The 21731-nt window shown below is 49.1% G+C and overlaps 1 protein-coding gene across 1 annotated transcript in view; it reads right to left on the bottom strand.

Annotated features, from left to right (window-relative positions):
• Positions 1–21731, bottom strand: part of ITGB5 (integrin subunit beta 5) — a 64090-nt gene that overhangs the window by 41575 nt on the left and 784 nt on the right. Inside the window, exons 2-5 of the mRNA XM_050899661.1 lie at positions 18185–18270; positions 10113–10317; positions 4714–4963; positions 651–819 (exon numbers count right to left, since the gene is read on the bottom strand). Coding sequence (XP_050755618.1) covers positions 651–819; positions 4714–4963; positions 10113–10317; positions 18185–18270 — 710 coding nt within the window. The remainder of the gene's footprint in view (positions 1–650; positions 820–4713; positions 4964–10112; positions 10318–18184; positions 18271–21731) is intronic.

Here is a 21731-nt window from a genome sequence, read left to right on the forward strand (position 1 = left end):
CTTGTTCCAGAAAGATCTTCAACCAAACATCTCCAAAAACCCTAAGGACATGGCTAACATGGCACCAAGCTAATGAACTCTGTCTTTAATTACTGCTCACAGGTCCAATTTTGCTGACAAAGAGGGAGAGCAGGCTATCAGTGCCCGGAGGTGGGATCATCCAGCCCCACATGCCAAAGGGGGCAGGTACGAGCAGTAGGAACCAGCTCCAACCCTCAACATGGGTCAACCACTGCAAGATGCGTTTGACACACACTTAAGAAACGCATTAAGCCAACGCACAGTGCTGCTGCACACAACTGTACACGAAATTGAACTGATTTCGTCCCAGGTGCTCAGGGATCAGCACCTACAAGTCTAATCACATGATCAAATCTCAGCCCTAAATTTGCATTTGCAAAAGCTCCGTTTTTACCCCTTTAAACTAGAAAAGATATTAATCTTCTTTTCTTTGTCTGTTCATGTACAAAAGCACACGAAAACAATAGCCGCTACTTTTCAAGGCATTTTTCATGGTTTCTGCAAGAAAAATTCAGTAGTTACTTCCAAGAAATGCCATATTGAAGCTTCACCCTGGTCCAAGAATGGAGCAGAAGAAACCTCCTCCTCTTTTGCTTTGCTTTAGAACCCCAGAAATCAGAGCGACTCACCTTGCACACAGCAGCCTGCAAAATCGCATCGAAACCGCCCTCTGGAGCATCTCGGTTGCGGGAAACCTTCTGTTTCTGAACTTCTTCATTGAAACGGTCAACTTTATCCGTTAGGGACAAGAGGTGGCGGAAGCCAAAGGATGGGACGCAGCTGGGGAACAGCTTGTAACTGCAGGAGGAACAGAGAAGTGGTCAGCTGGGAGGAACCACACCAGCAGCCAAGAGCTGCAGAAGCTCCCAGCTCTACCAGGTTGGTCTCCAAACTTCTGTTCAGAGGGATGAAATACTTCCACAAGGCTTCATGTTTTGAACACTTTGATTTCTGGCCATTTATCTACAAAACCCTACAGTAAAGCCCATTTTTTTTTTTGTTTCCCCCCAGGGGCTTTGAGCAGCTGAAGTTTCCAGAGATCTCACCAGGACTGAACATCTCTATCCATGTAAGGTGTGAGTAGAGACACCAAGCTCCAGCCTGCCCTGGGCCATGCAGCTCTGCGGTTTCAGCACCCATAAAGCAGTTTTCACACTGGGAATCTGCAGTGCAGGATGCGACCCACAGTGATGCAGAGGGTGCGTTTTGGCAGAGCCACCCTCCCCAGCAGCCCAGGAGGGCAGTGTGAGCCATGCCCCACACCTGCAGAACTGGTGGGCTGGTGTCAAAGGGCACCACGCAGCAGCATCACTGCCGAGAGCTACCTTTCCCCTATTTTTCAACGTGCATTTTCTCTCTGTCATCCAGTTTTCTTGGTAGTACGTGCCACCCTGCGCCCACTGCACGTCACCGGGCACCTGGCAATTGCCCAACACGAGATATGTTAATAACTAACACCAACTCATGCATCCTCCCACTCTCCCTGCAAGCCGGTGAGCAAACACCATCTCTGCTTTCCAGAGCGCCACTGGAGCAGAAAGGTAGGAGTGGCACCCTAAGAAGGCAGAAAAATGCCTCAGCAGGCTACCAGGAAAACTTCTTCTTCCATACAAAACTATCAGGAGGCAGCTTTGGTGCTCACTGCGTGGCCGGGAGAGCTCAGCAGAGCAGCTCCTGCGGCGTGGGAAATCAGTGAGTGTGTGCAGGGGAGAGGGAGGAGAAGGGTTAAGAAGAAAATGTATTTAAAAAGGAGTTGGGCTGGCACTAATTCACTCTTATCTTCAAAGATAAAACCCGGAGAACAATTAAAGGCCTCTGATGACACATGACCCACTATGGGTAAGTTGTAAGAGGCTTTTTACACAAAGGAGTATTTAGGATTTACCACCACTGGGAACTCAAATCCCTCACAAGGGACCCCAGAGTAGGGCTTTCCACCCACACAGCCATGCACACACCTAACCACGGGGCAGGTCCCACTGCCCTGGGCCCGGCTGGCAATTAAAGTCATCCCTTGTGATCAGCCCCATGTTCAGACTTGCATCCCGCTCACACCTAGGGCCAAGGCAAGGAGTTTGTAATGTCTGAAATCTCTGCACTGCAGGGTCTCAGCACGCAGCCCTTAACCCATACGATACATCTGGGTGCTCGGTTTGCCAGAGCCGTGGTGCAGAAAGAAAACACTGACACACTATAGAGTCCCACCTCCCATGAAGATGTACAATTTATTCCTTTTTTGTTTGTTTTGCACTCCAGGTTTGCTGGCAGAAGCTGCAGGCAGCAGCAGGACAGACAGTGGATATCTGAGTGACTACACAAGGGCACAAAGCAGTGTGGGTGGGTTATCTCAGGCTGGAACCTCCACAAGTTGTATCGCAGACAGATGAGCAATTAGGTGTTCAGTCAAACCCTCTGCCTTCCTTATCTTTTTAAATTTAGTGTTTGTTTCCTTTGTATTATCTCTCTTGAATGACACCGTGGCTGCGAGAGGCCACATCCTGGCTCCCCGGGAGGTCCCAGGCGGGATGCTGAGCCAGGAGCAGGGGTGAGCAGTGAGCTGGGGTGAGATGGAGGAGGCATAAGGGATCCCAGCCAGACCCCACGTGAAAACAGGGCTGCACCCCACCCAGACCTGCAGGACAGCCATCACCGTGAGGAGGAGGAGGAGAGAACCTGGACCGGGGGCAAAAAACACCCACCGCAGCTCATGTGTACTTGCAGCTTTTCTTAGATGCGAGCAGGCCACTGGACAAAGTCCGCTTTGATGCTAGAAATAGCCGCAAACAAAACCACACCTGACAAGCCACCTCACTGCCACATCAGTGAACCACTTGGCAGCAGTGACAGCCCATTTGCAGAGCAGGCAGGGGAAGGCGCCGCTGCCGGAGAACAACGGGGAGCCAGCAGCCCTGGTTTGGATGAAGAGGAGACAGATGGCAACTGGAAGGGAGCACCCACCAGACGAGCTGCCTTGAGCAATCCTTCCTAAATGGTTTCCCAAGACCAGGCTAGCTTAATGTAACCAATAAACAGAAAAGCAACCACCTGGGTAAAACCAAAAGGACATGCAGATAGCCTGATCATGGTGAGAAAAGCCGAGGCAACGGCTCTGGATGCCCTTGATGAAAGGGCATCGGCAGTTTCAGGCATGCCTTGCCACAGAGTCATCCAGCTCCATCCTCTCCTCCTCTCCCACCCCTCCCCTCCTGCACGTTTCGCTCTATTTCACTTGGCAAAACCCATGTCACTTCAATTAAATCACACACCAGCCAAAAAAAGTTTTTGAGATTTCCCCAGCTGGAGTGAAACCCTGTCCCCAGCCCGCAAGCAACATGAGTGGGTGATGGAGACTGAAGATGACAGAGATGACTGAGAGCATCCCTCTGAGGCCATGCCAAGTTTCTGGGGGAAAGAGCTATGAAGAGCATGGTGTACAGTGCCATGGTGGCAGAGCCACCTCGCCGGCTCAGTCAGCATGGTCGCTTTTGGCTATGCTTCATGGCCAAAGCACGAGTTTTCAGTGTTAAAATCCATTTGACTTTCCTCTCTGGACAGAACTGGTGAAAGGAGAATACAGATAATTTTGTCTGCTCAATGGTCAATGCGCAATGAGATGCCAAATGCTTGGTCAATGCCAAAAGTTGGCCTAGAAACTCATAGCTGATGCAAGCTCTCTTTAGTCTGCCTCTCATATGGAAAACTTAAAGAATGCACACTCGCAGAGCTTGGCATCCATTCGTGCGGTGATCTTACAAATGGCTCAAATAAAAGTGCTAACCTTACTGCCCTTACATGACTAGAAAGCACTCCAACGATGGATGAGGTGAAGATGGGGACCACAAAAGTAAGCGTCAACGGTGACATTCTCCCAGGAGGGCACTTGCTGCTGTATCCATTCTTTTGTGCCAACATCCAAACCCATCTGAGCCTGGACACCCTCCACAATACCCAGTTTCACTCTGGCATAATCCACAATTCAATGGACTTGATCCCAACTCTGGCAGTTAAAAGGCAAACAAAAAGGCTCTAGCAAAGACACTAACAAGCAAAAAAGAAAAAGGAGGAAGGCTCTGATATCACCGCAATGCAAATCACATCATTTGTGTCTTTTGCAACTGCCAGCTTGCTTTCCTTCCACAGCAATAAAGATGAAAAAACCGGCCTGACAGCTTCAAAACACTTTACAAGAACTCATTAATCAGCACTACAGGCCGTTACAAATCTCACTTCCCCCAAACACTTCTGTTGGGAAGGACTTACATTGCCTGCCTTGGTCTCCTTATCTGTAAAATGGAGACAAAGAGCTTAATTGATTTACTCAAGGCCAAACTATGACTCAGAGCCAGGATCAGAAATCAGGAATTTCTGGCTCTTGCTCCTTTTTCTTAGAGCCTGTAAAAAGGCCTGCTATGCCTGCATCCTCTTCAGGTACTTAAAAATAGCTTCAGGCTCCTGATACAACAGTTTCCCATCTCTAGATGCAGAAATCTCCCAACAGCCACTGCAAAATTGGAAGTTGTCCTATTCTGAATCGCTCTGGAGCATCACAGTGACAGCCGTGGCTAATCAGCATTCCCAAAAGCCAGGGCTTAAGTGTGATTCATTATTTAAAGCAAGAATGGGAACAGAAGACTGCATCCAGGCTCCGTGCAAACACAGGGCTTGTCCCTTTGGGGTACACCTACCACTTACCCAATGCAGGGATTGTTTTGGTATCTTGGTGCCGTGTAGGAGAAAGGAGAAATGTTTTTGTCCACGAAAGAGCCAAACCCCAGCCGGAAATTGCTAGTGAGCTTCCGCATCTCTTCAGCCAGCTTGGTCCCCAGATTGCGAATATTATCTAGGTCGTCGTTCATGGACAGGGAGAGATCCATCAGGTAGTAGAGGTCCACAGGATAGTCCTCCACTTGCCGAACCTGAACTCGGAAGGAGGTCTGGTCACCTGCACACACACAAGAGTTGAGAGTGGTAAAAAGGAAACTCCTAGCACACATAAAATCCAGACCACATGCTTTCCCCCCACCCCCCTGCAGAGCAGACCGATCACTTGCAAAAGAAAAGGGTGAGGGGAATAAGCTTTTCCAAATCCATCCCTTAGGAGACTAACAGGAAAGCAGGTAATGACTTTGGGTCCTCTTAAGCTATGTAGTGTACTGGCTGGTGAGAAAAAGACACATCTATAGAGTGCATGTCTCTATTTTACTTTGGAGATATGGGAAAAGGTCTTTCCATCTCAGCTGAGAGAATGTCTAAGGAGGGACACATAAAAAATGCTGCTGCCCCGGACCGTGTACAGTCCGGGGGTGTTTTCCTAGAAAACTGGAAAGAAAAGGAAGCAGAGTGAACCTCAAATAGATGTTTCATGGACTACTGAAAGAGGGACCCTGCACACGCTTACTTGGGTATGTCCTCAAAGCAAACCAGGAGCAGTCCAAGAAGTCCTGCACAAAAGAGAGAAGGACGTGGAGCAGAAGGAAGAGGGTCAGGAGAAAACAGCCAGCGTGAGATGAATGCAAGATGTCCTCCAAGCTGTGCAGGGAAGTCAAGTCGAAGCAGACACAGAAGAAACACCTTTGAAAAGGACCTCTCCCCCGAAAAAGAGCTGCGCCACCATGATTCTGGAGAAAGCAGGGCAAAAGGGAAGTGAACTGGAAAAAGAAGGTTGTTAGGGTCACCCAGGGAAGCACCGAGGCAGAGATGAAGCTTCCTGAAGTGATGAACACAAGGGAAGGAGCTGACAGGGCTGTCACAGGCTGTGCAAATATGAAGAAGAGCAGAGGAAAGCCTTCCCCCTGACCTTCCCCTTTGCCAAACCGCTTTCACCAGAGATGCCCTCCAGAAGGGGTGCCAGCAGGGGAGGCCACCACCAGCACTGCCCACGCCTCGAAAAAGGTGAAGTGGCTTCAAAGTGAACTCAGCTTCACACCAGATGGACCTCGGTGGAGCCAGAGAGGAGGTGGCAAATGTTTGCCTTATGCTTTGCTGAGAGAGGGGTCTAAATGGAAACCCCAGACTCCAGCACCCTCAAACCCCAGGGTAGTCTGGAGATCCCATGTCCCCAGCTGCCACCTCGGCCCCTTTTCCAGCTCACGGGGGTCTCAGACCCAGGGACTCGGATCCTCTCAAGACCAAGCTCCCCCTCCTGCCCACCTCTCCCAGCTCTTCACGGCCGAGGCTGAACTTTGGGCACTGGCAGGTTCTGCAAAACACTCATGGCTTCCCCTCTTCTTCCCCAGAAATGAAACGCACATTTTTTGTATTGTGAAAACATTTCCCTAACTGCTTTATTGTTCTCCTCATTGTGTGCAGCAGCACAGCTGCTCCCACTTACTTCCAGCCCAACAACATGCAGCAGCAGCAGCATCCCAAAACTGCCGTGCTGGCAAGACACGGCATGAGGGGCTTTGCAGCCTGGCAGGCGGGAGCCCTGCATGGCACCTGGGGTCACGCTGCGCCGAGCCGCACGCAGGGCCAAACACCCTCCCTGGCTCCAGGATCCGCTTCGTAGTGATTCCTGCAGCCGTCCCCATGTGCGGGGAGCCAGTGGATGCCCTCTCCCAGACTTCTGCAGCAGCTGCTTCAGCCTAGCAGCATCCACCCCCTCGGCGAAGGAGCTGGGGTCCCAGCACCCAGGGGGACGTGCAAAAACATCAGAGCCTGCCTCTTTTGCAGACAAAGCTGTGAAGGGTTTAGATCCCAGTCTGCTCTTTGCTCCAACAGTTCTCTGTGCATCTCAGCCAGCTCGGTGCTGGGGTACCAGAGGAGTCAGCTACAGCTCCTAAACCAAGACCTTCCCTCTATTTAATGATTTCCCTGCACATTTAGATCAAGGGTTGCTTCCAAGCCAGGCCTTCTTTTCTTATAGGTAATTGCTCCCCCCTGCAGTCTGCTACAACCCCACCTGGCAAAGGCAGGGTTGCAAGAGGCACCATGTACAAACATGCACATGTAGGTATTGCCCAGATATCAGCTGTAGCAACCAGGAAACTCTTGCCATAAATATTCCTCCTTATTCTCCCTGGCTTTCTCTTCCGGCAGGAGCAGGACTTTCCCGGCACAGCGCTGAGCTGTGGTATGCAGCAGGATGCAACTCAGCGCTGGCCCTACAGTAAGCAAAGCTATCGAGGCGGCTCAACCAAATCAGGTGGGCCTGATGCTGTACCTGGCACGCATTTTGTGGGGGAACAAAGGAGAACATCATTTATATAGTGCAAAACCTGTTAGCACTGATTGCAGGGTAACAAATCGTGATTGCAAGCTTGACTTTAATTCAGTGCTGCAAGAATGTGTTTAACTCCGGGAAAATTCATTCCCATGCCTATTTTTTTCATTCCTACATATTTTTCCCACTGGAATACTCAACCCTTTCAGAAAAAGAGGGTGTGTCCTTCTGCATTTCCCAACATTTCCGTTTCCAAAACACTGTTCTTCCTGAGCAGCTCCTAAGATGGGAATTCCTGTGCCAGAAAGGGTATTTGGGATGCTCTGATCAAACCTTCTTCTCTTTATAGTTACAAATTTATTAGTCCCTGAGAAACACCAAAAATAACAGGATCCTGAGCCTGGTTCTTCTTTTATTCCTAACTGCACAAATCGATTATCTCAGAGAAAATATTGCTAATGTATGAAGATGTAAGTGCAAAAGAATTTATTATTCTCTGTGCACAGTATTACTCTCACATTTCTAGGGATAATCCAGCCCTCTCCTTCCCCACGTACCGTCACCACCATCCTCTCCTTAGGGCTTTTACTGAAAAGTTTTAAACTCAAAACTGAATTCAGAAATGTTTCTTGGATACTGTCACACAGAGGCAGTGCAGAAACTGGAAAAACTGCTTTTGGCCAATTTAAGAACACAAACTCAACAACCATGCTTATCCAAGAAAAGCTCCTTTTTCTGCTTGGTGAGGCTTATGGCTTGATGGGCAACACAATTTGCATCTATTCATTTTTTTAAATTCCTTTTACACTATTCATATTTTTCATTTAACCAGGACACACTGCTTTATAGCTGGACCCAAGATTAAAAAGCAATATTATGAAAACTAAATGCTCGATCTCAAAGCTACCCTGTAAGGACATCAATTTAAGGCCTTTGGAAATTAGCTGTGGGCACAGAGATTTGGGGATATGACTTCTGCCACAGGATGATTAGATCAAACTGCCCGGGTGGGAACAGCAAACAATTGACAATTCGCTCCCTTCTGCTTCTGCTTAGTGGTCTAAGAATAAAAGATCACCATTGCAACAGACCGCCGTGTGAATCCATCTTTGAAATAGTACACCCTTCATGCCCAAAATTAAATCAACATTGTCTCCTTTTTGTCTTGGGTTCACAGGGTGAAACCCATTCTCAAGCTCAACGATTAATGGATAATTTAAACTGGGGATGCTAATACAAGGGTTTAGGAAGTCAGCAGCCCTAAGACGGAGTGCTGCGCAACATCAAAAAGAGAGAAAAAATGGGAGATACTATTACAAACATCTAGGTATGTCCCTCCTCCTGCAACGACTCTGATGCTCTGCAAGAGCAGCACAGGGAGGGGAGCTCACCGGCTCAGCGTGGGAATCGCTGCAGGGACCCTCGGGGCGATTCCTGCAGCTCAGCCCAGACCTGGAGAACTTCTCTGCCGTCCAAGGAGAACTGAAGATGGTCACGAGCGTGGTCCCCTGCGAGGGCTGGCAGGAACAGCACACCAGCCCTGTGCAGTCCAAAGCATCCGACAGCGCGGCCCCCAGGAAGCCGCAGGGAGATGGACCCCCACACCCTGCCGCAGACTGGAGCGGTGGGCATCCACGCCTCCGGCTGGGCAAAACTGCCAGGGATTGGGAAAGGGGAATTTGCTGAGCACCGAGCACTGCGCGTGAAGGAGGGTCTGCAGGAGGCGAGATGTGGAAGCTGAGCCAGCCCTTTCTGCCAGGAATTGCCTCAAGAAACAGGAGTAATAACAACTCCCTTTTTTTATGGGAGCAAACTTGTTTCATCAGCAACATTCAGTTGCAAAAGCCATGCATCTAGCCATACATCCAGTGGTGACTACCCTCAGGTATTTGCTTTTAAGGCTTTGAAGCAAAATTCCTTTACATTTGAGGGTGTGACTGATGACAGCAGTCATACTGCTGAGGAAGAGTTAATGAAGAGACATGACGACTATCCAACACACAGAATTAAAACAAAAAATCGTGCAGCAACTGGTAGGCTCTGGGAGAGCACTGGTAGCGTGAGCACCAGCTCAAACTCCTGTTTTTCTTGGGCAAAACATCATATTTCATTTTTCTGTATGCTCATGAGAGCTGTCACAAAACTGTAAGCCTTAGAAACCCACACCAATTGCTTATAATGAATCGAGCTTTTATATTTGCTTCTTAACTTTGCAATAAAGAGCTTTTTTTTCCCCCCTTCAGAAATATCAGCTGCCAAATTTTTGCAAGAATTCTGAACCCACATTAAAGCCTCCCCTCACCATGCAAAAACTTTTGATAACAAGCATGCTCACATGGCTCAGTCCAGCCATTCCCTTCTAATTTTTAATTAAAAGGAAGAGATTGAAGAAAAGTGATGGCTCAGGGGAATGAAATAGGGATCTGGCTACAGTCCAAGGCCTGAGTCACAAGTTCAAATCTCCATCTTCTGCCTTGATCCCATGGCTCTTTTGCATACCGACAGAAAACAGATATGCGTTTTTGTTTCCAATTTATAGAAGGAGCTGTCTCAGTTTAGAGTCAAGCACTGTCAGCTTGGTGGAGGATCCAAAGTTATTTTAACTCCTTCCATCCAGTGATTACATTTTTAAGCTGAGCAGGTTCCTTTTAAACACATGCAAGGGTTAAGACTAGTATTGTTAACAGTCGTGGGTGGGCTTTGATTGACTTTGCCTAACAGCAGTGTCCTCTCATGGAGGACATACACCTCAGCCCCAAACCTGTTCGTGATGCACCATGAAGTTCACGGGCTGTGGAAGGGGCCAGCAGCCACCTGCTTTAGTGGGCTACAAGGTTACGAGCTATAACACGCTCTCAGCGTGTCCCGGCCACCCTTTCTCACCCACACACACCCCCCGGCATACGGCTCACAGCCGTTGGGGACTCACCAGGACGAAGATTCAAAGCGACCTTCTGAGGCGTGATCTGCGTGACGTCCAGGTGGGTCTGGCCAGAGCCCTTGCTGCTCAGAGGGACGTTCTTCACCACGCTGATGCTGCTGCTGGGGTTTTCGATGGCTCCGGCACAACCGTTTGCAATCAAGTTCTGCAGGAAGTCGCACCGCGACGTGATGGACTTCGTGCTGCCGAACTCCTGAGGGATGAAGAATGGACAAAAGGGAAGGGGAGGGAGAAACATCAATCCCACAGCAGGGGCTTTGTTTTGACATGCTGGCACCTGTAGCAAATAGGAGATGACAAGGAGAAGCTGGTGTCATTTGGGGTGGCTGTACTCAATAGCAACCTGCACTGAGCCTTGAGCCTCTCAAAGGGATCTACCAAAAAAGAAATTCTGCAAGGATTTGAAAATTGAATTTGCTCACAGATCACCGCAGCAGAAAGCTAAGCCTGGGTTTTCACCCCAGCCACAGCAGCAGCACTTGCTTGCAGCACTGTCTTGGGCCATGTGAAAGCAAGGCAAAATATTTGGTTTGCTGCCTGGACAGCCAACTGCCATTTCTTTGAGGGGAAGAGGTGAGAAGCCGTTATTTTTTGCACATGCATCGCCTCAAAGGAGCTTTGCAAAAGAGAGAAGAGAGGGCAAGGAGGTGGCACTGAGGGAAGCAGGACAAACCCACCAACCCAGAGAGCCAAGTCAAGATGTGAAGCTGGAGACTGAGGCTGGGTGGCTCCAGGGACCTGCGCCCTCTTCCCCGGGTGAGACACCGCACGTCCCTACACAAGCACCGTGTGTGTCCCCTCCCTCACACCTCTGCACTGCAGGCGTTGGCATGACACCATCACATGGGAAAAAAAAGTGACAGCAAGCGGTCCCTGAGGCGGAGCACAGCCAGAGCGGTTTGACGTGGGCAGGCTGTCCTGGGCAGCTTCGCCAGAGAATAAAGGAGGTGGTGGGAGAGCCTTCATGGGAGGTGGTCAAAAGGCAGCCCATGCCCGCCGCAGGCAGCGAGGCGCAGGCAGTGGTTCGCTCCCAGAGGACGGGCTGGCATGGCAGGGAGCCTCCCAGCGCCCATCCCCAGAGCTCCAGCCCTCGCTGCGAGCCCGATGCGTGGTGCACAATGCAGCCTTGTGCGGGGCGGTGCTCGGGAACAGCGGCTGCACAATGCAGCCTTTTGCAAAGAGCCCATTTGTTAGAATGCCTTTTTTTTTTTTTAATGTTTTTTTTTCCAAAAGTGCCAAAGGGAGCAAGTCGCATGCCCAAAACTTACTGGATTTTCAACAGTCGATTCCTACTTATTTCTGCACTATAACAATAGAGACAACCGTCTTCTGCTCCAGGGCTGATGGACTAAAATGACATGAAATAATGCAGAGAAGATGCTCACAGCCACGCCAGCCCCTCCGTCAGCTGTGCAGCCAAAAACCAGTGTGGGGCTGAATAAACCTCACTTTTTGCTGAAGCGCCAGCATGGAGGCAGACGGGGGAGACATCGAGGAGGGAAAGGTCATCTGATAGATCTGCTTTCGCACCCCACGGGCTGCTCCGGGGGTACCTCGAGGACAGCCTCGGATACAGGGCCCCAGGACACAGGCAGAGGGTCTCTGCTGCATTTTCTCACTACGAGGTCCCAACGCTATTTGAAAAATGCGAGATTTGCATTCCAGCACCCAGCGGCAGGGTCCAGCCAAGGAGACGGCACGTCGGATGGATATGAACATGAATTTCTTGGAACGCGCCGTGTAAACAGATGAACTTCCAGAAAGGAGGACTGGGACTATTTAAATCATCTCCCACATGACAAAATAAAAATCAGAATCCCTCACAAAACTGAAAACAACGCCCAGCCTTTCAGAGCAGCACGTTTAGGGCAGCCTTGGAGAAAAGTTTCTCGGATGTGTTTTGACCTAAAGTCAGTGAAAAGCCAGTGGGGTCCAGGCGCTCTCCTGGGCCGGTCTACCCAGCAGCAGGGCACCCATGGGGAGATGCTCTCCTGCTCTCCCAGTACCTGGACCATGGCTCCAGGTGAGCACCTCTGCCAGCTCATTTCTGCTGCCACCTTTTAGAAAGGACACTCTGGTTGTGCAAAAAGCAACACAAACAGCACCAGGAGTGCAGCCGGGAACCTTCAGTTATTACCCAGGAATTAACACTGGAGAAAAGTATCCAAATAGGACGATATTTAGGGCTGCTCGTGCAACTGCAGCCTTTATCAGGCATTTCCAGTCCTCCCTGGGGTCTGCTCCAAAGCCTCTTGATGTGAACAGAAAGACTCGACTTCAAAGGGCTTTGAATTAGGGCTTAATTTTCTGGCTGGGGCTGGGGTAGCAGAACAAGAGCCAGGAGCCAGGAGGGGTAGGCAGCCCGGGGAGAGGAGGATGGCGGCTTCCTCCCCCAGCTGCTACTCTTTAGCAGTCGAGCTCGTAACACCACGAGAGACAGCTCTGGGTATGGTACTGTTTATACCGATGTCCATCATCCCAGCAAGGGGCGTACACAAGAGCAGCATCCGCACGCCAAGGACGAGACAGCGTCGGCACGCAGGGCGAGGAGCATACCCATGTGGGACCTGCCGGGAGCTTTTTTGGGGCAGGGCGCCCGTGCACGTGCAAGCCTGTCCATTTGCACAGCAGCGAGAAACAGTTACTGCTGCAATGTGTTTTTCTGCAGCCTCCGTGACAAAAGTTCTCCAAAGGAAGTCCAGGAGGTTGGGGGAAAGCCCCTACACAACTCCTCCTGATGGGTGCTACACAAAGCTCTCAGGTCAGCTACACCTCTGCACTCCTCCAGCCCCAGGTCCCCCTCGCTCGACCCAGCTATTTTCTCTTAACCTTTCTTCTAAAATGGGCCCAGACGGCTTGCTACAGCACAGCTCCAATCAAATCCAGGCCTCTTCTTGTTCAGTGAAATTCTGCATTACCCAGGGTGGAAGAAAATAACCCCTCCTCAGGGGTGCAAATGCCCCAGGGGAGGGGGGTGCAGCTCAGCACCCAGGGGTGCAGGACTGACCCCTACTTCTGCTTGGGTTTCTAACCCAGGCAGGGTGACACCGAGCAGGGGAGTGACGGTGGCCTCGGGAAAGCCCCAGCAATCACCGCAGCACTCGGCAAACAAACACCCCTCACATGCACCCAAAGGTCAAAACTCAAAGCCAAAACTGGGGCTACCAACTCAAGCACCAAGTTTTCCGTGACAGAGAAAATTGAGGCTCCCGGAGGTTAAACGAAAGGAAAAAAGCATGAGCAGATTTGAGGAGTAAAGGGTATCGTGCAGGCCCAAATAATTCACTACCAACCATGCCAAAAGGCAGCCCCGCACCAGCTCAGACGTGGCACGCTGGTTCAAGCCCCAGTTCCCCCTGAACAGAGGACACCTCACAGTTAGTTAAGCAATTCAGTGCACCCAAATACCTGCCGACCATCTGCCTGCACGCCTGCTTCAGTGAGAAATGCAGCAGGGACGCACAGCAAGCAGGAACCGCCCCAAGCATTGCTTCGTGCCACAGAGAAGCATCGGTTCGGGAAGATCCCGCCTAGTCCTTGTCAGTAACGCTGGCTGCGCGCAGGCCGGTGAGCGCTTTGCGGTCCGGCCTCTGTGCTAAGAAGCTCACAAAAGCAAATGCACACAAGCGGACAGAGTGAATGGAGACAACAGTGTGACAATTACATGCTCATCAGTTTGACAGTTTTAAGACAAATCGCTTGGTTCATGCTATAAAAATGGAGAATAGCACTGATTGTATCTAACTGACTATATCTAACTCCTGACTAGACATGTCCCTACCATTTTTTGCTTTAATCAGTCCAGTTCTGCATTAATTCAGTTTGAAATATGCCTGCTTTCTCCATTTAAAAGAATTGAAATGTTCCCTCTAGGAACATCCTTGATTTTCCTTCCTCATTCTCCAGGCACACATTCCTGAGATGGGAGAGGATGGGGTACAAGCAACCTGCTGCAAAACAGAGGGTGCTATTGGGGAAATTCCAGTTCAATTAACCAAAAAGGAAATTTCAGTTTAATAAATGTAATTAATGTGCATCTCTATTCTGCATGTACACACATAAATGCATCCACATAGGTAATGCATGGATGAACACACAGTGTACACACACGTAACAAGCAAGAGGAGCCTCTGCACACTGGTACGCTGCTCCCCAGAGCAGCAAACAGAAGATAACAGCAATGTAATGACATAATTTTCCCCCCATACTGGTATTCTCAAACGCTCTTTTGGAGAGCATCTCCCCTGCAATCACTCCAGGTAGGTTTATCATGAACACAAATACCACCTGTCTATCACACCCCACCTGGCAGCTCGGAGGACAGCGCTGAAGCCACTTCCAGAGCTCCCTGCTCTCCCCAGCAAGCCTGACAAGCCCCGCTGAGCCTGGGCAACCTGAAGCCACCGCAAAAAAATCAATGAGCATCCTCCTCTCCCACCCACGAAAACCAGGCTGCTACAGAGATCACAGCAACCCCACGGGCCAGTGTGCAGTTTCCAGCCAGAGTCTTTCACCAGCAGTATGTCAGCAATTTCTAGTCATTTCCAGCTTCTTCTGGAGCTTGCAGGAGAAGCTGAGGAATCTCCTCAGATTCCAGCATGGATGGAAAGGCTACAGCAGTCTCCATCACCCAAGAGTCACATATTTCCCCCAGACAGCCCTGTTTCAAGGCATGTTCAGGCGACAGTTAAGGCCACACATTCATACCTCCTCTTTTAAGTGCCATTTAAACAGATCACCTCATTCAAGTCCTGCCTTTCAAGGTATTCTTCCACGAGCCAACAGAATCGATGTTTCCTTCCAAATTTCCAACAGCCCAAAGACGTGTGGTTAGCTCAGCAGCCCCTGGGGGCTCTGGGGCTGCCGGATACCAGAAGCTGCTATCATCAACTCATCCATCATCACCCTCTCGGGTGAGAGCAGAGATGCCGAACACAAGCAGAAGTGAACAGAGGCTGACTCAAGCCGAGGTGATGTGATGCACCCTGTACTAACAGGTTAGGAGGCGGTAGTCATAAATTTATAGCATCTTGACTACTCTGCTGTAAGGATCTATCTATACGCATGCTCTTACCCTCACAATTCAAGGCAATGTAAATACAAGGAACCTTATCCCACTTGGAAAACCATCGGGATAGGGCTCCTTGTATGTGCAGAATTGCGTTCGTGCACTCCTAACCCCTACTTGCAGTTCATGAGCACTTGAGACTTTCTGCTCCTCTGCCATCACGCAGAGTCTGGATCCGGGAGCGCAAAGGGTGATGGAGGAGGATGCAACACTGCGGGAGGCTGCATGAAGCGTGACCGTCTCTGGGAAACAGCATGGCTTTCCTGCTCGAGCTGCTGCTCTCCCACAGCCGAGGGGTCCCTCACAGCATCGGCACTGCCGGGCACCCAGGGGGACAAAGAACAAACAGGTATGACGGCACTGCCAAGTGATGTTATTCCCCAAAGGGAGGAATATTATACAGGAGAAGGTACATATATACAAGAAGATATAATAATATATTATATTCTGTGTGTGTATATATTATATATACTATAGACATCTCTACACTTCCTGTATATATAATACATATACACATATTATAATATATATAATTATATATAGAATTATATTATGTATACTTACAGACTTCTACTATATATACTTCCTGACAAAATTATTAATCGTTGCCTACAAAGATGACAACAGCTGGCCCAATTTCCTCCCAAACCTGTTAAGTTAATGCAAAGGGAGCAGAAAATACACACTAATCAGCTGCTCGTGTTTCTACCACAACATAACTAGCATCTGTGGAAACCGCTCCAATATCTTAGCCCTGATACTTAAACAGCAGCAAAGCTATAGAATTTGACTGGTATATATGCTCCCGGGCAACATACACGGCGAATGACAGCTAATGGAAACAGCTAAGGCAAACAGACTAAAAGCAATTTAATAAGCGTACCTGACTAGGCTGCGGCAGAGGGAAGGAAAAAAAGGTGGTGAAATGACTATGCAAAGAAAGCAGATATTAAGAGTTTATAATACAACTATAAAACTTTCAAAGTCAAAAACCTCTAGATATCTTTCACAGTCCCGTTACCACACCTGATGATCTCAGTTAAAGAGAAATAGAGTTTCAAACAGTAAATTCTAAAAAAAAATACAGAATTAGAATAAGAACTCACTAAGTTTTAGCATGCAGCATGTAATGGGGACAGCAGCTTTTAAACACGTAGCTCTTGGCACGAAACACCTTGAAATGTATTTTTAAATAGCTGCTGCAGGCTAAAGGTCAGGAAGTATTACAGCACTTCCCTGTAAACACCCATCTTCCTTCTTGGCCCCTCCATTCCATTTAGGAATATTTCTTTTTTGGTAACTCTCCTGTTTGCAAGATAAGAGTCAGGCTGCCATTCCCATGGGCTGCCATACAATTAGTGGTCACAGCGACCACCAGATAAACATTTCCACTGGCAGCATTTTGCAAAAAGTTGTCTTTTGATGCCAAGAAGAAAAAAAGACCAAACAAAAAAAAGCAAGCTATTGGGTACCCATAGCTTAATAGCCAGCGTTCCTGGATCCAATCTCACCACCGCAGATTAGCTGGCTGGAAGAGGAGCTCTTACAGCTGTTTACAAGATGTCTCAAAAACGGGATCTATTGCTTCACCCTTTCCCTTCTGCACACCATTTGCCTTGCTGGAAAAAAAACATGAAAGCTATTACGCTGTCAGGTAGCACAGTGTTAGTAGCGTTAGGAGGTTTTCCTTGGAGAGCTGCAGCTGTGCTTACAAGTAAGTGAAAATCCAGTAAAATAGACCTGGAGAGCCAGAGACTGGGGTACCTCCTGAGACCCAGCCAAACCGCAGGGCTTGGGAGCCCCCCTCGCCCCATGCCCATCTCCATCCCCATCCTCCGCCCCGAGGGGCTGCAGCCACCCCAGGCAGGGCCAGCAGGAGGAAGGATGGGAGCAGCAGAGGGGCACGCAGGCAGCGCCTGCATCCTCAGCTCAGCAGCACCAGCTATAGCCGGAAGGTGAAGTGTGTGCTCAACCCCACAGCTTGGCTCCCCTAAAATGGGACCGGGACGGCCACACTAGAGGAAAAAGGGTCAGCGGGGAACAGGAGAGCATCACTCCTGGCCATACCTGTTGAGAGGTTCAAGATCATCCACTGCTCTGGGGTTTCTCACAGCCCAAAGCTGGTTCCTGGCACAGCAGCTGTGCCTGCATGTAGGCAGGGTCTTTCCCTGCATCTGTAAGCATCCGTATTTCTCTCTTAAACACTTAGGACAGATGCAGACACTAAGCAGACAACAGCTGTCTGTGCATCAGACATCATCAGGTCTTTCACACACCTTGTTCTCTAGAAATCATAAGTCTACGTGATCAGATGTATATTTGATAAGATATAGATATCTCTCTAAACTCATGAGCAGTCCTTAGGGAGCAGGGAAAGATATTTGCAACTTCTCACGAACCAAGGAGGCCCAATTAAATTATGGGTGAGCAGCTTCAGCACCAACATAAGGATGCATTTTCACCCCGAAGAGCACAGTTCAGCCGTGTAACTCATCGCCACGGCATGGTGCAGATGCCAGAAGCATGGGTCGCCCGCCCAAATGACACAATAGATTCAGAAAGGAGAATTATCTTTGTTACAAAGAGCCCGTGACATGCTAGGCCACACAACAAGGGACACGTAGCAGGACACCAGCTGGGGGCTTGGGACTTCTTAGGGAGAGCCTTCAAGCAAGGCTCCCTGCAACACAGAGCCCATGCAGGGACCCAGCACCCACTGAAAACAAGAAGATAATTGAAGGGACAGAAGGACTGAAGGAACAGTGCTGCTCTGTTGAGGATGCGTGGGGGCCAGCAGGGTTGGAGACTTATTTCCTACAGTGTCAAAGAGCTGAGGAGTCACATACACCCAAAATACACTCGGCGTGGAGCACCTGCTGCCCTCACCCACCCCTTCTGGCACGGGACAGTGTCAGGAACAGGCGAGGTGGGGGAATAGCTCCCTTTCTGTGTTACAAAAAGCATGCAAGACAAATGAGGTCTGCCCACCTACCTCCTTGGAGCACCAGGCACACTTGGGATGGATGAGGAGACATTCTTCGCAGGACGTGGCGCTTCCGCTGGTGCACAGATTGAGACCTTCAGTGAGAGAGAATGACAGAGAGCGGGGTGGGCTGAGTGGTTACTTCACTCCAAAACAGTGTTCAGGGGTTTTCTGAGATATTCTTAATGCTAAACATACTGTAAGTTCAAACAAGAGCAAAGAACCTCCCAGGAGCTTAAAACGCAGGAGAAGGCATAAATCTCTCTTCATCTGTAAAGAGGTCTTGTTTTCTCTTCCTTCCCCAAGAAAAATGAAAAGCACAGAAACTTGTGTTGGGGGGGCTGAGAACCTCTAAAATATGACTCTCGTGATTTTTCTTCCCTCTTTTTCAACGGTTTCTTGTTAATCAAAGAGTTCAGCTATCCATCTCCTAATGAAACACTTCCATCACTGTGGACAGAAGGCAATAGCTATTTGACCAGTCTGAAATACGGAGGTGGCTGTCCAAAACCCCCCCGAGATGCCAACTTTTAAAGTCACACTAGGCACATCTTCTCATTTTTTCCAGCTGAATATATGGGGGGACCCTCCCCAAAATTTTCATCTTAAAGCAGCCTTGGAAGATACTCATCTCTCCCTTCCACACAGGTGATTTCCTTAGTGGACTCATGTTACAGTAAATTACTTTTAATTTATTACGAGAGTCATTTCCACAGGATATCCAGGTTAAGCCAGGCAGCGTGTTTGCACTGGGGCACATCCAAGGCTGGCCGGGGTAGAAGACACCAGGCCTGTGGCCGAGGGCTCTCCCTGCCTGCGACAGCAGCAGGGACTCTGCATCCACCGAGGCAGCAGCAACCAGGGCAGCAGTGATGCTCTTTGCTCCTGGATTGCTGGTGTCCAGCAGCACAAGGGGCACCAAGCGAGTTTTGCTTGCAAAATCCACGATTTGGACTTTAAAAATAAAGTGGAACCACATAAATTAAGCCGAAGCAAACATCAATGGTATCGGCTTTGAATGCAGCAGCTTGTTTGAGCATGCCTGTGGCTATGAATGTGCCCCTCGATACCACCAATGCCCCAGCTCCCCCGGCTGCGGCTATTAACTTCTACTGTCAATAACTGATTAAACAAATCTTCAACCGAGGATTCAGCAGAGAGGCTGCACACTCCAAATGAAATGCCTCAGGCTCGAACTCCGAGTCTGCTATTTTTTCCTACCCAAATGTCAATAAAAGCATTGTCAGGCCTCTATTTTGAGCCAGTTGCATCTGCAGATACCATTGCACCACACTGCTGCTGGGTATAATCTGCAGATTGAGCAGACTTGTCGATGGCTGCTGAAGAGCCACACGGAGTTTTCTCCCATCCCAAGAACCTTCTACCCCAAGAGCTTTGGAAAAGAGATTTTTGCTGTATCCCATGTGAATATTGCACTGAAAAAATGAAAAGCGGTGGCTGCCTGGGTCGCTCCCGTACGGGGCCAGGCTGTGAGCGCAGGAAGCAGTGAATCAAGCTGGACAGCTGGAGAAAAACTGAGCATGCCCTAGGCTAAAAGCAAAAAGAGGATAAGGAGGTCCTGTCAGTAATTCTCAGTCATCACTGAGGCATGACCATGTCAGAGCCCTGTGCTGACGGGTCTCTGCTGCCCGCAAGGTGGTTAACTCTAACCCGGGAGCGCGAAGCCCTGGACTTTCTCTATGGCTCTCATTCAGACAAACTGCTTGGGCTCATTCATACCGAACAAGAGCCTTCTTAGTGGGTTTTTTGCTGGCTGTTACAACATACTCAGGCGTTTCATTCCTTCACATTCAGAAGTTATATTCCAGCTCCATGCAAGAGCTCAAAACATAAATAGGTAATATAAAGTAAAATGTAACTTGTTTGACTGAGTTACAATTTGCACAGAGATTAACACTTGCATTTCCAAACCCTACAACACAGCCCAAAGCCTCTCCTCGATTGCTGCTGCTCTGGCAGCTGTGCACGGGGTAGCACAGCAAAAATAATGGGCTTTATAAAGCAAACACTTGCGTTCGTACCCTGGCTACCCAGCCCTGCCTCTCCCACAGCTTCACTTGCCCGTCTGCATGGAAATAGGACAATATTTACCCCCATTCCTGACTGCTGGATTTTTGAGAGTTTACTTAGTAACAGTAGTATCTGAATGAAAACCAAGGTCTCCTTCCACCGGGTGCCATGACCAAAGCAGCCCATGCTCCTGTGGCCGGCCACGGGGTGACATTCCTCCCGGTGGCAGCTTTTGAAGTTTCCAAGTATGCTTTTCTTTCCACTTTGGAGCAACACCAAACCGTTTCCAGCATTGTTGTGAAAACAGAGCTTTGTGAAGCCCTCTGATTTTGGACTGAAACCCGAGCTTTTTGAGTTGGAGTAAAAACATGCAGGATTTTCCAGATGTAAGTCTTTGCAGTGCTTGATTAAGCGCAGTCTTTCCTGAGTCGGACAAAGGAAGGACCTGAAGATGCTCATGCTAGTCCAGATCCTTCTAGATGCTGGGGTGAGTCACCCAGTAAGACTGGAAGAAACTCAGTCTGCTCCTTGATTCTGATACATTTAATGAAACCACTCCTGAACATCAACTAAACTTCTTATAATGGGGAAAATTCCATCCAGGATTTAGTTGGGATTACTCTGGAGGAAAATAATCCACCCTCCCAGGACTGCTGAGCTCCACACCCCACATACGGCCTTTCACATTGATGCCGCTGAGTCCTAAGCCCTGCACTCTATTTCATTTTGCAAACTAGTGTCCAGCAGGCACGAAGAGCATCTCCAAATGACATCCTTCCCTTGGGCTGAGCCGCAAGAGAGCCCAAAAAAAGCAGAGGAAGACAGTGCATCCCACTAGGCAGCTGAGATTTTAATACATCAAACTACTGATGCAGAGGAAGACAGGAAACTCTCATGAAAGGTACTCCACAAATTTACTCATAAAGATGCTCCAGGCAATCAGACCTCATTTTAAACCTGTTCTGCAAGAAATCCTAGTTTGGGCAGCTCTTCAAACTGAGATGAATGTACTGGCTTGCTTGGGGGGGGCGGAAAAAAGCGATGTACTTTATTCTTTCTACAGCTAAGTGTGAAAAAGGATCATTTTATTCATGCTTGCAATAAGCATTCTAACAGCCTCATCCCCGAGATGGTCTGCTGAACTATTGAATCATCAATTCTAAGGATCATACCCACAAAATAAATAAAGCTAAGAAAACCTCGTCCGAGTTTTTGCAGTTGCGTGCCACACAGCACTCTGCAAGGTGAGCCTATTGTTAAGATAACTCATTAAAGCATTAAGCACTGAGAGTAAGTACTGGAATGGTGGACTCAGGCATTTTGTGGGCTCCCTTCATATAAAAAAGTGTCCCCAAGTGCTCAGAGAGGAGAGAAACGCCGTTTCCAGTACTACTGGAGCAGAGTAACAAACTGCGCTCCGGTCTCTGAGTGTGTCCAGCAGCTGTGAGAGCATCCCCGTGGGGGACAAGGACCGCTCCCTGGATGCAACACGTACGTGGGGGAACAACATAAGGTGAGAGTGGGG

The sequence above is a fragment of the Gymnogyps californianus genome, chromosome 7 (genome assembly GCF_018139145.2).
Source record: "Gymnogyps californianus isolate 813 chromosome 7, ASM1813914v2, whole genome shotgun sequence".
Lineage (NCBI taxonomy): Eukaryota > Metazoa > Chordata > Aves > Accipitriformes > Cathartidae > Gymnogyps > Gymnogyps californianus.